This window comes from Bos indicus, chromosome 2 (assembly GCF_029378745.1).
Source record: "Bos indicus isolate NIAB-ARS_2022 breed Sahiwal x Tharparkar chromosome 2, NIAB-ARS_B.indTharparkar_mat_pri_1.0, whole genome shotgun sequence".
In the NCBI taxonomy this organism is placed as follows: Eukaryota; Metazoa; Chordata; class Mammalia; order Artiodactyla; family Bovidae; genus Bos; species Bos indicus.
In genome coordinates, this window is record NC_091761.1 from 71,755,481 (window position 1) to 71,771,376 (window position 15,896).

Consider the following 15,896-nt stretch of genomic DNA (forward strand, 5'->3'; position numbering starts at 1 on the left):
ATTTTGGAAATCGTGTTTTTCTGTTGATAGAGTAATTGGTGACTGAAGGAAATTTCTGGACTTCAGAAATTTGCTGCTAATGTAAAATGTAGTCTGTCTACAGACTGAAACTTGTTTTTTCATCTTCTGGAATGTTGAATGGATACTAGTTTGGAAGTGCTATACCTTTAGAACGTGTAATGATCACACTGTGCATTGATCTGTGTAATGATCACAGTGCATAATTGCACGCATCTCTTCTTGAAAGCACATTTTTAATGTTCTACTAATTGCTATGTGAGAATTCTGAAACTCTTGGATCTATAGAAAAGCTGTCATTTTCAATATCTGTGTTCCACCACTTATTGCTCTTTCATTCTGTGTCTCATTTTGTAAGTTTCATGACAGCCAAAATTTATACTTCTTGAAAATGGTCCTTGTGCATTTTTGTGTGTTTAACAAAGCCCTTATTTAAAGTAATGATCACTAAATATTTACTGTCTGATTCATGCATATAGCTCTGTTATATTATCTCTTAACCCTACTTATATTTTTTCCTTAAATAAAATCTTTCTTACTTTCTCTTTTATCCATGGTTACCATTTTTTTTTTTGGTGGGGGGACAGGAAAGTAGGATTTACTGGTGGGCACAGGTAAGGAGGGGACAGCGCCAGGGCTCTCATGAGTTCAGGGCCCATCATTCGTCCAGGGAGCCACAATTAGGGATGTATTTGACCCACAGCCATCTGGGATGAGCTGTGTTTTTGAATTCGTCCATATTAAACTTAGTAAATCCCCCCTTCTTGGAGAGGTGGATCTTTTAGAAGCCAGGAAACTTGAGCTTGCCTCTCAATAGGGCCTCAATCACAAGCCCCTTGTTCTGCAGCTTGACATTATGACTTAGCCAATGTGGACCCTAGCCTCTGTGCCCTGGGCACGAAGGTGCCCTGCATCCCTGTCTGGAGCTTATCAGCTCCAGTGTAGGACAGCATGGTGCAAGGGATGGAGCCCCACTCAGATGTGAAAACCATCTTTGCCACAGCTTTTCATCATGTACTTATTGGCACAAATATGGGTAGCCCTCAGGGCCTCAGAGTAGAGCTGCTCATACTCATCTGACACTATGGCTGCAGAGTGGGCGTGGTGCAGTTGTTTTTGTGATTCCTCGAAACTTCATCCTGTGTCTTATGCGTCTCATTGTCCTGTGTCTAAAAGTTTACTAAATCCTACTGATTTATTAAGGTCCTTAAGAGTAAATTAACTGAAGTATTACTCCCTCTTCATAAAATGAGCTCCTTGCTTCTTGTTTATGACTTTTTTTTTAGCCCACACCTTGTGGCATGTGGAACTTTCCCAACCAAGGATTGAACCTGTGCCCCCTGCAGTGCAAGTGTGGAGTCTTTAAGGCCCACCATAGAAGCCCTCATTTATGATTTTCTGTTTTTTCAGAATAATCTTTATCAGTTTTATCACACACTCAAGTTCAGTTTTTCTTCACAATTTTAGTATATATATCCTGAAGAACATTATGTAGCAGATTTAGTTTGGGGCTTTTAAAGAACTTGGGTTCTACTTATGGTTGTTAGTGGGGAAAGAATGGGAGGAAGGGATAGTTAGGGAGTTTGGGATCCATATGTACACACTGCTATATTTAAAATGAAAAACCAACAAGGGTCTACTGAACAGCACAGGGACCTCTGCTCAGTGTTATGTGACAGCCTGGAGAGGAGGGGCGTTTAGGGGAGAATGGATACATGTATGTGTATGGCTGAGTCACTCTGCTGTCTACCAGAAAGTAGCACAACATTGTTAATTGGCTATACTCCCAATATAAAACAAAAAGTTAAAAAAAGAAAAAACAAACTTATGTTCCAGACAGAAGAGCAGTTTCTTCAAGTGAAGTGGAAGTGAGAATATTTTCCAAGGTTGTTGTGAAGTTACATGACAGTATGTCTGCAATATGACTATTGTGTAAAGTAGATTAGATGCTTAGTAAAATGTAAGTTATTACCATTTTTAGGATTATCTCAAAGTAGGACTCGTACTTTTTCTCTCCATGGCCGAATTCTTTATCAAAATGAAAGTGTTTTAATTTAAGTAAAATATTTTTAAAGGAAAACGTTCTAAAGAACAGAAAATGAGAATCATCATTTTCCCTCCATTCCCAAACCCAGTACAGAGGTAACCGCAGATGGACACATAAATGTGTGTGCACTATCCAGTAACTTTTCTTTTTTATTTCTTTGGGATTAATAATTTAAAATTCCAGGGGGACAGCAATTATATCTTACAGTGATGTTTAATGTCATGTTCTGTGCATAATAGCTTCTTAGTAGATGCTAGCTAATTGTTTTTTTAAAAGGATTGCTGAATATTTTTGTTTGTACAAAATATACAGTCAAAATACAGTCAATATACAGTCAAAAGCTATTTCTCTGTGTAAGGCTAAAAGATTGTCAGAAGCTAAGCATTGTACAGTATGACTCAATTAGGAGTAAGACATTTAATTGAAAATACACTACTAGCCACAATTATATGATTTGTGCATATAGACAGATAAGTCACAAGTCTAAGCTGGATTTATTTTTGGTAATGGTCTGGGTGTTATGAATGCCTTGTAGTTTAAGAAAGTCTAATCTTCTATTAATAAGTGGGTATTGAAGAAGGATTCAGCAGGAAGTAAACTTATTAAGAAAACATAACCTTGTGAAACTTAACATTTGTAGCTGAACTTGGTGACTACGACCTTGCTGAGCACAGTCCTGAACTTGTGTCTGAGTTCCGGTTTGTGCCTATTCAGACCGAAGAGATGGAGCTCGCTATATTTGAGAAATGGAAAGAATACAGGTACTTTAACATCACCACAACAGTGATTTCACATTTGTTTTCTTCTGTTTCTCTTACTTAGCATAGAATTCATTGTATATTTATAATCATCTTAAAATTTATTATTTTTTACATTTCAGAGGTCAGACCCCAGCACAAGCTGAAACCAATTATCTGAATAAAGCCAAGTGGTTAGAAATGTATGGGGTTGATATGCATGTGGTTAAGGTAAGCACTGTGGTGTGATGCTTTTTAAGAAAGTTATTCCTTCAAGACTCAAGGTAACTATGGAATCTCTTAGTATGAAGGAGAGTGTGTAATTTGCAGGGGCTCTACTGGGTAGTTTGGATGTGTGGTTATGAAGATTGAGAGTAAATACTGAATGATGAGAGTCTCACACAAAAACTTGTTATAAGAAAGAAGACAGCCAAAATTTCAAAAAAGGTGTCTGTGGTTTTAAGTTGTCACTGTTGTTTTCTTTTTTTAAGTTTTTGAATCACTTTTTATTCTTTCACTTCATATTCATATCATCTTTTATCATGTAAGCTTGAGTAGGCTCTGTAAAAATGAAAATAATTTAGAATGTAAAGTTGAAGATTTGTAGCTTGAGGGGACTTTGATGCAAGCTGATGATTTTGATGAGGCAAGCTGTGCCTGCGTACATACTAAGTCGATTCAGTCACGTCTGACTCTTTGTGACCCTATTGACTTTTAGCTTGAGGGATCCTCTGTCCATAGGATTCTCCAAGCAAGAATACTGGAGTGGGTTGCCATGCTCTTCTGCATTGATAAGCTCTAGTCTAGTATAACTTACAGAGTGATGAGTTATTTCTAGTTTTAAAAGCTCAATTTTCCCAGAAATGCAGTTTTTTTTTCAAAATCTGTGACTAGATTTGGGAAGACTCTGGAAAACTTTCTTCCATGTGGCAGTATCACTACCTGTATGTCTTCCAGTGAACACATACATTAAAACTATAGTATCTCAATGAACTAAATCTGCATGAGTTTTCCTAAGAATGTTATTTTGGATGTTTTAATTGTTGAAAGCACCTTCCACATTAATATTAGCCTGTATGTAATTAATATAATTCAGTATGAAAAGAAAAACAGTCCTTTGAAAATGTGAACCCTGCTTTATACAGATAAAGCTAACACATATTGCTCCCCTGAAATTAGGCCAGAGATGGGAATGACTACAGCTTGGGACTGACCCCAACAGGAGTCCTTGTTTTTGAAGGAGAGACCAAAATTGGCTTATTTTTTTGGTAAGCAGAGTTAATGTCAAAGATAATTACTGTTGTTTTGTTTTTTTAAATGAATAAAAACACTTATATGAAGTTAGAACATAAAATAGAATTTGGACATAGTTCTGACAAGCTTGTAAGTGAATTGCAACTCTCTCCTGTTATCCTCCTATTTATCTATAATCCTGCTTCTCCAAGCCAGTGTTTAAAACTCTTAATTGCATTTTCTGTTAGTTTCAACATATGCCAAAATACGTACTTAACATAAATATTGTCTAGTTCTGTGTGTTAACTGTTCACATGGACACTCTCCCTGTCATGTGGTTATGTGGCTGTTTGTGTTTCTTGTTCCACAGTCCTTTTACTCCCTGCTCCTCACTGTATGCTGTGCTGTGCTTAGTCACTTAGTCATGTCTGACTCTTTGCGACCCCATGGACTGTAGCTTGCCACGCTTCTCTGTCCACGGGGATGTAGCCCCATGGACTGTAGCCCACTGGGCTCCTCTGTCCAGGCAAGAACACTGGAGTGGGTTGCCATGCCCTCCTCCAGGGGATCTTCCCAAGCCAGGGATTGAACCCGGCTCTGCCACCGATTCTTTACCGCCTGAGCCACCAGGGAAGCCCAAGAATACTGGAGTGGGTAGCCTATCCTTTCTCCAGGAGAGCTTCCTGACCCAGGAATCAAACCTGGGTCTCCTGCATTGCAGGCAGATTCTTCGCCAGCTGAACTACCAGGAAATCCCACCCCTCACTGTATAGGAAGGAAATGCTAATGCTTTTATCCTTCTTTGGAGCTATGCTTCTCTTTCTGAGTCCCAACTTCTGTCATCCATATGTTTCAATTATATTTGCATATTACTTTTACATCAAGGGTAGATATTACTTGGATTTCATACCATGATTAAGTTCTTCAGGTTTTGTTTGATTGTTTCTAAAAGCTGAAAATCAGAAAATAGTGTTTATATTATAATGTCTTTGTGGAACTGGTGTGAAGCTTAGTAGTAAACTGGGGTTATATGCAGGGGCTGAAGAGGGCTCTTGTATAATGTACTGGTTCATCTGTTCCTCTGTTGTTTCCTCCTTCATAGCACGTCAGGACCCTTCACTTGAAGTCTGCCAGTGCCAAACTCAAATTCTTAAATACCCAGTTGCTTTAAATATAGGCTAGCAAGTAATAGTTTTAGCCTTTCAGAGCCTGCGTGGTTTGCATGTCTCATTGCAAACTGCACTTCACATCTGTTAGCTGGCTATAGATAAGCAAATCCTGTATCTGTAAGAGCCCCCACACTTCTACTGCCCTTTGGAGCTCTGTGGCTCAGAGGCCTCTCCTGGTAGACACAGAAGCCCCCTCCGTGGTCCGCCTCCTTCCTCAGGGTTTCCTTACCCTCTTTTATCCTGCATGGAGGCCTGGGCTGCCTTCTTGGGAAGGTCTGCAGTGTGAAAGGATACTTCTCAGTAGAGCTCATCATGTGATACTGTTGTCTTTGCTCCTGTCTTTTTCTTGATCAGCTCTGAAATCCTTGAACTCAACTGGGAGTATGTTTCCTTTGTTATCCTAGAGCCTTAGCCTTTAGTCATCCCACACATCCCTTTAAGTGACCTGCCTTTGTCTTCTCCAGTTCAGTCCAGTCGCTCAGTCGTGTCCGACTATTTGCGACCCCATGGACTGCAGCACTCCAGGCCTCCCTGTCCATCACCAACTCCCAGAGTTCACTCAGACTCATGTCCATTGAGTCCGTGATGCCATCCAACCATCTTATCTTCTGTTGTCCCCTTCTCCTCCCGTCTTCAGTCTTTCCCAGCATCTTAAATTATTTCAAATTCTCCAGGGTTTCCTGAGATGGCTGTTTTCCAGTTGAAATTGTTGACTCTTCCAAGCTGCTCTCTGTCTTGGGACTTCTTTTTCCTGTTTTCTCAGTTATGAATCTATGTTGTCTTCCACATTTTCCTTTCTTTGCTTTTGTTTTTCTGATATATATCCTTAGGTGATGCTTAAGAAAAGACTATTAGAGGTAAATTATTTGAATCCTTGGATGCCTTAAAATTATTTAGTCTTCTCTTATGCTTTCTTGATAATTGGGCTGAGAATGGACTTTTAGATGTAAAATTATTTTACCTTAAAAAGTTGAAGATAGTATTTCATTTGTTTTTGCATCGCCTAGAGATTCCTTGGGAGATTTGAATGTAACACCTATTTATAATTGTCCCTTGATGGGCTGTGTATCTCCCTAGTTCTTTATGTGTTAACTCTCTGACCTTTCTAGCCTGCCCTGGGGCAGATGGAACATTCTTATGGCCTGAGAAACTCCAGGTCGAGAAATAAGGAGAGCATCTTGTGTACTACCTCATAAAAATCTGTTGAATTAATACACCACATAAAACACGAGAGCACCTGCCACTTACTCGGCATTGTGTAAGAATTTGTTACACCTAAGTGCCAGATTCTCCTATTACATTTCTTTACTCCTTGTTTTAGTACAGGTCTTGTAAATAAGATCTATTGTGCAATTCTATTTTATGTAAGATATATTTAAAAATTGATGAGAGTCATGTTGTTTTCACACTCACAGTTCATAGAAGCACAGAGATAAGTTCAGTGGATTGCTTAGGATTTGTGGGAGATGAAGTTGGAAAGTAGGCCATAAAGTGAGGTTTAAATTTTTTTTTTTTTTTTTTTTAAATTACAGATGTCTTTGACCATAAAGTGGCTATAGAAAAGAGTTGAAAATCAGTAATCTGGGTTTTTTTAATGCCTTTTAGAAATCTTTTATCTTTTTTCTTGTGTCCAGTTCCTGTGCTGCTATAACATTATTAGCCTTGGAAAATTTCTTCTACCATAGGAACTTGTGACTATATATGATATATATATATATATATATATATATTTCTTCATTTCATTTTTTCCTTAACATTTTTAATGTCTTAAATATATGCAGCATAAGTTTTGCCAAAGGTATTGCTTTTTAAATTTTTTTCTGTTATCTTAACTATTTTTTAGATTGGAGATGTTTTCGCTGAGCATTTCAGGTTATGTTTACCCTTTTACCAGCTTTCAATTCAGAAGTCAGATGATCAATGCACTTGAAGTAACAGCAAATTTTTTAAACTTTGAGAACATTTATTTGAAATCTGGCTGTTATTCTCATATTGTTATAGGCCCAAGATAACCAGATTGGATTTTAAGAAGAATAAACTAACGTTGGTGGTTGTAGAAGATGATGATCAGGTAGGAATTATATTGTATTACATATTTAACAGTGACTGTGTTATATGGTAACTTAATTCTCTAAAAGGAGAAACACACTGTTCTATAGTCATAGAACAGAAACTTAGTAAAATTAATAATGTAATTCCTTGCTTTATGTCACACTGTTCTATAGTCATAGAACAGAAACTTAGTAAAATTAATAATGTAATTCCTCGCTTTATGTCACACCATCTTCAAACTGTAGTTTTCTGTCTTTAAGATTAAAGATTAAATAAAAGACTGTTCTTGTTCCTTTGTTGATGAGTGTGTATCTCAAGTGTATAAAAAATTATATCTAAATGGCCTTGTGCCTTTAGTTCATGATCAAAAAAGATTAATCAAAAAGATGTACCTAATATTTTTTAATAAAGCCTTCTATACTAAGGATTATCTGTTTTTCAGTTAAATCTAGTTCCTAATTGATAAACTCATAACAACATGAATGAATCTCAAATGAATTATGCTAAGGGTAAGTAGTCTGATTAAAAGATTATGACTATATGATTCCATTCTGTGACAGTCTAGGAAAGGCAGCCCTTACAGGAATAGGGAATCACTCACTGATCCTTTGGGACTGGGTGTGTGAGGAGGCTTGACTGCAAAGAAACAGCACAAGAAATTTGGGGGTTGAGAGAACTATTCTGTATCCTGATTTTGGTGATGGTTGCATGACTCTGTACATTTTCAAAAACCACGGAATTGTGAGTAATTTTATTGCATGCCAAGTAATAACATTGGAAATATATAGACAGATATAAATAAAAGCAAACAGGTCAAATGTTAAAAAGATGTGTATGCACAGTGAAGTGTGAGTAGGGCTACTTAGCAGAACCTGAAAAAAGGAGATCCTGAAAATTAGATAAAACAATTTCAAGTTTTTGGAAAGTTTTCAGTTGTATTACTGAGATACATGCAAAGCATTACCCTGTCACACAGCTTGGAGGAATATCAGAGACAATAATCGAGCATTTAAAAAAGAAATGTCTTGATGGCACAGATGATCATTATATTATTGACAAATGAGTTGAAAATGCTTCAGAAGAGTCAGGTTTCACATCTAAAGACAATCTGATTTACAAAATGTTTTCCTTTTTATTTAAGCACAGATGTGATTAAATGATATTTGTATCTAAATCTAAAGGAATCACTCAGGAAGAATAAGATACAGTTCTATATGATAAAAAATATGGTCATAGTTTAATTGGTGATACTTATTGGGCCATAACATAATTGTACATCTTAGAATTGATGAAATTTCAGATTTAATCTAACACAGTATTAACTTCTTAGATATATTTTTGAAGGTGTTTTATACATATATACAAGCAAATGTGTATATCATTTCTATGCAGAGGTTGCCACGCTTATGCACTGTTCTCCTGCTTATCCTTTTTAAACTTTATGTTCTAACTTGGAATGTTTTCTATATCAGTATGTAAAGTTGTTCTCCATTCTTATAAAAGCAAACTAAACTGCATAGTGTTCTAGTGTACGCTGCACTCTAATCAGTTACCATTAATTGACATTTATTCACTATTAACTACATATAATTTATACATTGGCAAGTATCTATAGAATAATGTCCTTGAGGGGGATTTGTGGGATTAAATGCTTATGTACATTTGTCCTGGATGTAGAGTGATCCTACCAACTTGCATAGTTTTCAGTGTTCAGGCTTACCTCTAGGAGGGAATTAATCGCATTTGTATCTGAAAGGTTAAAAAAAAATGGAATTTCATTGTAGGTTTAAATTTTATTTCTGGTTTTGTGAGTGATACTGAACATCTTGTCATACATTTGAATTGCTTGATTTCCTTTTCTTCAAACTGTCTATTCCTTTGCCGATTTTTCTTTGGGTTATTGGCCTTTTTCTTACAGGTTTTGCCCTTTGTCACTGACATTATAAATAGTTTATCTAATAGTTGTTTGTCCTTTAACGGTTCTTATTGTGGGGTTTGTCATGTACTTTAAGACTTTTTAAGTAGGCAAATATATTCATCTTTTATGGATCCTGGGTTTTATGTCACAGAAGGCTTTTCCCTGTCTTGAGAAAGACATTTTTTCATGTTTTGTTTTTTGTTTTATTTTTTCTTTGTGTAGTTTTTGTTGATACATTTCATTGAAATATAACATACATTCAGAAAAGTGTAAGAATAAATGTACAGCTTGAGTTTTTATGTACACTTTTATGACCAGTACCAGGGTGAGAAAATAGAATTCCAGCAGAATAAGGGAATTTCCCTTGTGTGCCCCTCCAGGTCCAGTTGACCAAGGATAACCACTCACCTGACTTTTGACCTTGGTATAAATGTCCCTCACTGAGACTGTTCTCCTTGAGTCTTCCTTCTGTATTTCAGGGCTGTGATTGTGAGCTTTCAGCCCTGCTGTAGGAGGTGGCTGTAGTTGGCTCATTCCTACTGTTGTATAGTGTACAGTTACATGAATAGACCAGTATTTATCTATCCTGCTACTAATGGACATTTGAGTTTTTTTTTTAGTTTTTGGCTGGTGTTAAGAGTGCTACCCTGAACCCTGGATGTGCGTGTGTTTGGCTTTTATGGAAACAGCTGGACTGTTGGCCAGTGTCTACACAAGTGAACTGCTCTCCCACCTGGAGTGTGTGAGAGTTTAATCTGCTCTTGTTTTGCTCGTGTTCAGTGTTCTTTTTCTCATTTCATCCATTCTGGTTGAGGAATCATTTTAGGGTTTTACTTGATGACAGTTTCAGTATAGCACTTACTTACATTTGTTGGATGTTTGGATATTCTTTTTTAAGAAATGCCTGTTTAAGTTTTTCATTCATTTTTCTGTTGGGTTGTGTATTTTTCATCTCACCAAGGAAGTTCTTTTTATATCTGGGTGTCACTTCTTTGTGAGATACATATGTTGTAACTAGCTTCACCTTGGTTTGCCTTTTGACTCCTTTATTAGTATCTTTTGGATAAAAAAGATTGGAATGGAATGGAATGTAGTTTATACATTTTTTCCTTTGTGACTAGTGTATGTTTTGTGTCTTAAGTATAAGGATCTCTGCCTGTATCAAGGTTATTAAGAAACTATGGATGAAGTTTATGAAGTATTTTAAATGACAAAATATTATTAAAAAATATACTGAGAAGTATAATTGAAACTGTAAACCATTTTACTCACTTTGATTTAACATTTTTGGCATTGCTGCTTCAGATCCCTTTTAGAACTAGATAAATTAATAAAAGTATATTTTATACAGCTAACGTCTAAGCCAAAGCTTGTGCCTTTCTTCTTCATTCTTTCAGGGTATCAGTCTCATATTTTCTAACCTTTTGTAAATATAACCACATCATGACACATGGTAGAATGTTTTAGAAATCTGCATATATATGTATATTACATATATTATATACATTAAGGTGGGGTTTTTTTTTTTTGGTAACTTGCTCATTTTACCTAAGCATCTGTAGCCATGTAGTTCTAGTTCATTCACTTTAACCTATGTATCACATTCTGCAACTTGAATCACCAGTAGTGCATTAGTTCATTTATCTTTTATTCATTTATCTATTTGTGTACTGTTTAAATAATGTTATTGTTTACTTGATTACATTTCTCATGTTTTGAACATTTAGGGTTTTATGCCAGTTTTTACTTTTATAAATGAGATTGAAGAAAATCTTGGGGTATAAATTTTGGTTGTGAAAGTCTTCCCCTTGAGACACATTATAGCTTAGTTGTTACAAATGTAGGTGCTGGTGTCTCAATGGTGAGGTTCAAACTCTAGTTTCTTTTCTTACTAACTTTGTGATGTTGGGCTTAATTTCTTGATCCTCAGTTTTCTTATCTGTAAAATGGAGCTACTGATAGTATCTACTCATTGAGACAATTCATGTGAAATTCGTAGAAAAGTGGCTATGGATATTAACTAGTATAATTTGATTCCTGTGAGGATGGTTACTAGGACCAGGAATGTGGCCATTTTTAAGGCTGTTATGTATATTGCCATATCTTCTGTGAACCTTTTAATTATAATTATACATTCATTTATCCTGAAGTATGGCAGAGAAAGGTTCATTTAATATCTCTGAGAAATGAGATCGTGTAACTAGAGGAAACTTTAAGGAATAATTTTATATTGGCTGAGAAAATGGACAGCTTGATTTTAACTCTGCCTTTCTTTGTAGGTAGCTCTAGAGAGTATCAGAGTTTCAGGGAGAAAACCAGATGCTTTATTAGTATTTGTTCCTTGATATTGCTGTGGTTGTATTTGTAGCTGAATAACAGATGACAGGAGTATCTGAGTTAAAAATTACCTCTGTTAACATCCGTTTCTTTTTCAGGGCAAGGAGCAGGAGCATACGTTTGTCTTTAGACTGGATCATCCCAAAGCATGCAAACATTTATGGAAATGTGCTGTGGAGCATCATGCCTTCTTCCGCCTGCGAGGCCCTGTCCAAAAGAATTCTCATCGATCAGGATTTATTCGATTAGGATCACGGTTTAGATACAGGTGAATGTTTGTGGCTGTTTGCTGTATCTTTCATAATTTCATAGAGGCCAGAAAATGTAGCCCGGTTCCTCATTTGCAGATGTGAAAACTAGAGCATAGAAAGATGAATCAGTTTGCCAGAGTATTTCTTTGGCCAAAGTAGAAGAAAAAATGGTATATGTTGTTATTGGTTGTAATGTCTTGAAAAGATAAGAGAATATTGTAATGGTGTAATGGATTCCATATCCCTCTTGATGTTTTCTTTTTTTTTAAGGAGTAATTTAACAGAATTTTTCCTGTTAAAAACAGTTTAGTTATATAAAATACTGACCATAGTCCCTGTGTTGTATGCTATATCCTTGTGGCTTGTTTATTTTATGCAAAGTAGTTTGTACCTCTTAATCCTCTACCTGTCTTTTGCCCACCTCCCTTCCCTCTCCCCACTGGTAACCACTAGTTTGTTCTCTGTGTCTGCGAGTCTGTTCTGTTCACTCGTTTACTTTTTAGATTCCATGTATAAGTGCTGTCATAGAGTATCATTCTCTTTCTGACTTATTTCACTTAGCATAATACCCTTCAGGTCCACCCATGTTGCTACAAATGGCATTATTTCATTCTTCTTTATGGCTGAGTAATAGTCTATTGTGTATTTGTACCAATACCACATCTTCCTTATCCTTTCATCTGTTGACGAACATTAATGTTTGCTTTATGTATTAATTAACCCCTAGTTTAAATCCACTTAGTAGGAGTTTTAAGTAGTCTTCATCCAGCAGCTGGATACCATGTAGAAAATGAGTATGGTGTACTAGTGGGATATTAATCTGGATAATATTTCTGGTCCCTATAAACCTGACATTCCATTGTTCTTGCATACTCCATGTTTCTTAGTCATAAGCTAGAAATGTTTTGGTTTACTCAGAGTAGCTTATTGTTGGTGAGTTTTCAGCATGTTTCAGTATGATTTAAAGAAGGAATGGATAATATCAGTAATGTGGCAAGTTGACTGTGCATGGAATTCACGTAAGAGAGCTTCTGTTTTACTTACATTAAAAGGGGGGCATTTTGGAAAAATTTAAATGTCAATAAAGATAAGTATTAAATATTAAAATAGTTTTAATATTTCTGAAAAAGTCTTCTGAAAAGCATATCACAGTTAGAGAAAGTAATGGAAAATCTTGAGTTAATTGTACATCGTGCATTGAGGAGTGTGGGTGGGAAAGAGAGGCGTTCTATAAAAGCACAGATATTTCAAACTTACTTAATATATTATTAGGTGATGTGCATAATTAGGAAAAAACAATATAACTTGTGTTGCATCTTTCACACAAGCCTGAAGAGTGAAAAGAATGGTGTGATAAAGAGAGTCATCAAGACTATTTTGATAAAGTTCAGGAGGGTTCTTTTAAGGAAAACCTCATTTTGTGTATCTGGTTACTGTAAGCCTGAAATTCTCTTGTTCCTGTTAAATGTCTCTTTTATTTTAGTGGGAAAACTGAGTATCAGACCACTAAGACCAATAAAGCAAGAAGATCAACATCCTTTGAAAGAAGGCCAAGCAAGCGGTATTCTCGACGAACTCTGCAAGTGAAAGGTGAAATGCAGCCCTGTCCTGACAGTTTATCTTGTGCTGTATTATTGACTGGAGGGAAAGATGTCTCAGTCTTCTTATCTCTGTTATATCAGGAGTACTAAAGTACTCTTATTTAAATAATTGCATTTGCTTCTGGCATAATCAGTTTTTAAAAATACAAGGGGAAAAACTGCCTATACTGTTGCTGAGGTTAAGCTTGAAGCTAGTCACAGTTCCGGAGAAGGCAGTAGCACCCCACTCCAGTACTTCTGCCTGGAAAATCCCATGGATGGAGGAGCTGGGAAGGCCGGAGTCCATGGGGTCGCTGAGGGTTGGACACGAGTGAGCAACTTCACTTTCACTTTTCACTTTCATGCATTGGAGAAGGAAATGGCAACCCACTCCAGTGTTCTTGCCTGGAGAATCCCAGAGACGGGGGAGCCTGGTGGGCTGCCGTCTATGGGGTCGCACAGAGTCGGACACGACTGAAGGGACTTAGCAGCAGCAGTCACAGTTCAGACACTGTGCTAAGTTTGTGTTCAGTTTTTGTTCTTACTCTTTTAGTTCTTCTGTAGAACAACATCTTCCCTCCCTTTTTGACTTTCAGATCTCCCTTAAGTATTTTTTAAAACATTGGTATATGATGAATAAATTTTAAGTAAAGATTATTTTGTATTGTGTTATAATACTAAAGATTCTGTTAAGTTTAATTTTTATATTTAATCATCAGTGTACATTGTACATAGACATTTCCAAATTCATAAATGTTCCTGGTTGTTTGTTACTTTAATTATATAATACAAAGAGTGGTTTACTTTGACCAGTAAGCTAAAACTTGTGATTGTTTCAAATCAGAGTTGAATTTTTAAAAATTATTTATTTGGCAGTGCTGGGTCTTAGTTGTGGCACTTGGGTCCTCAGTCCCTGTTGCGGCATGTGTGATTTTCAGTTGTGGCATGTGAGTTCTTAGTTGCAGCCTGTGGGATCTAGTTCCCTAACTAGGGCTCAAACCCAGGCCCCTGCATTGTGAACGGAGTCCCAGCCACTGGACCACCAGGGAAGTCCCCAGATTGCATTTTAAGTATGTCCAGTGTCAGAGTTATAAATAATTGCCATGATCTGATATTGGCAACATCAGTTTTTTCAGAAAACTGACTTATAGTCATATGTTTTGATGTACCTATAAATTAATATGTAGCTATAAATGAAACCGTTTCAGTTTGTTTAATATCCTTAATTACCTCATAGACTCCACTGATGATTTTTCGCTATCAGCTTATTCTGGAGGCTTGCAGATGATTCTTTTCTTTTCTTAATGTATACTTATTTCATTGCCTTATTTAAAAATTGGAAATAATTGTCATTACTCACTTTAATGGCATGAACCCTAGAACACTTTTGTGAAATGAAGATTTTTAAATATAGTGGAAAATAGCTTACAAAGCAGTTAGGGTTTACTTTTGTAGTCACTTCCCTTGGTGGTCCAGCAGTTAAGACTCCGTGCTTCCAGTGCAGGGGGCACGGGTTCAGTCACTGGTTGAAGAACTAAGATCCTGCATGCTGTGCTGTGGGACAAAAAGTTAAAAAAAAAAAATGGTAAAGCAGTTTATCATGTTGGAGGGAAACTAATGGGATGTTTTCTTTTTTCTGTCAGCAAGTACAGGAAAACCTGAAGAACTCAGGTGGGTAATGTCTTGCTCTTTAGGGGTTGATACTAGAATGTTTTAACATTTCTGTAGTTGCTGTCATTAATGTAACAAATATTTGTTGAAGGCCCGTCAGAGTGTTTCCTTGTCCCTGAGCATGGCAGACATGGCAGGGAACAAATGAATACATAGTGCCAGGTAAAGTTGGCACAACAAAAATAAAGCTATTTAAAGAAAAAGAGTGGGTTGATTAGCTGTGCTGTTCATATTGAGAATGACATACATTTGTTATTGGTGTGTGACTGAGGATATGCAGATGAATACACTGTCACCCTTGCTCTCAGGGAGCTCGAAGAACAAAGGTTGATTTGTAGATAAGCAGTTCATTTTACTCCTGGGGTAAATCCCACTTGGTCATGGTGTATAGTCTTTCTTTATGTTATATGTTGCTGGATTTGGTTCACTAGTTTTGTTGTGGATTTGTGTGTCTGTATCATCAAAGACACTGGTCTGTAGTTTTCTTGTACTGTCTTTATCTGGGTGGTTCTGGCTTCATAGAATGAGTTGGGGAATATTTCCTTCTAATTTTAGGGCAGAATTTGTAAAGAATTCTTTAAATATATGGTAGAATTCACCATTAAAACCATCTGGCCTGGGCTTTATTTATGTCACATTTTAAAATTTCCAGTTCAGTTTCTTGTTGTAGATATATTCATATTTAATTTTTATCTTGAATCAGTTTAGGAGTTTGTGTTTTTCCGGAATTTTTCCATTTTACCTAAATAATCTGATTTATGGCATACAGTTGTTCATATTTTTCTCTTTTCCATTTTATTTTTGTAAGCTTTGTGGTGATGTCCTCTCATTCAGGACTCCCAGGTGGCACAGTGGTAAAGAACCTGCCTGCTAATGCAGGAGA

The 15,896-nt window shown here is 36.4% G+C and overlaps 1 protein-coding gene across 4 annotated transcripts in view; it reads left to right on the forward strand.

Annotated features, from left to right (window-relative positions):
• Positions 1 to 15,896, forward strand: part of EPB41L5 (erythrocyte membrane protein band 4.1 like 5) — a 169,233-nt gene that overhangs the window by 58,019 nt on the left and 95,318 nt on the right. For all 4 annotated transcript variants that reach the window (XM_019973958.2, XM_019973967.2, XM_070768966.1 and 1 more), the window contains 7 exons: positions 2,706 to 2,826; positions 2,946 to 3,033; positions 3,982 to 4,070; positions 7,206 to 7,275; positions 11,610 to 11,779; positions 13,246 to 13,352; positions 14,986 to 15,013. In XM_019973958.2, the coding sequence (XP_019829517.1) occupies positions 2,706 to 2,826; positions 2,946 to 3,033; positions 3,982 to 4,070; positions 7,206 to 7,275; positions 11,610 to 11,779; positions 13,246 to 13,352; positions 14,986 to 15,013 (673 nt within the window). The remainder of the gene's footprint in view (positions 1 to 2,705; positions 2,827 to 2,945; positions 3,034 to 3,981; positions 4,071 to 7,205; positions 7,276 to 11,609; positions 11,780 to 13,245; positions 13,353 to 14,985; positions 15,014 to 15,896) is intronic.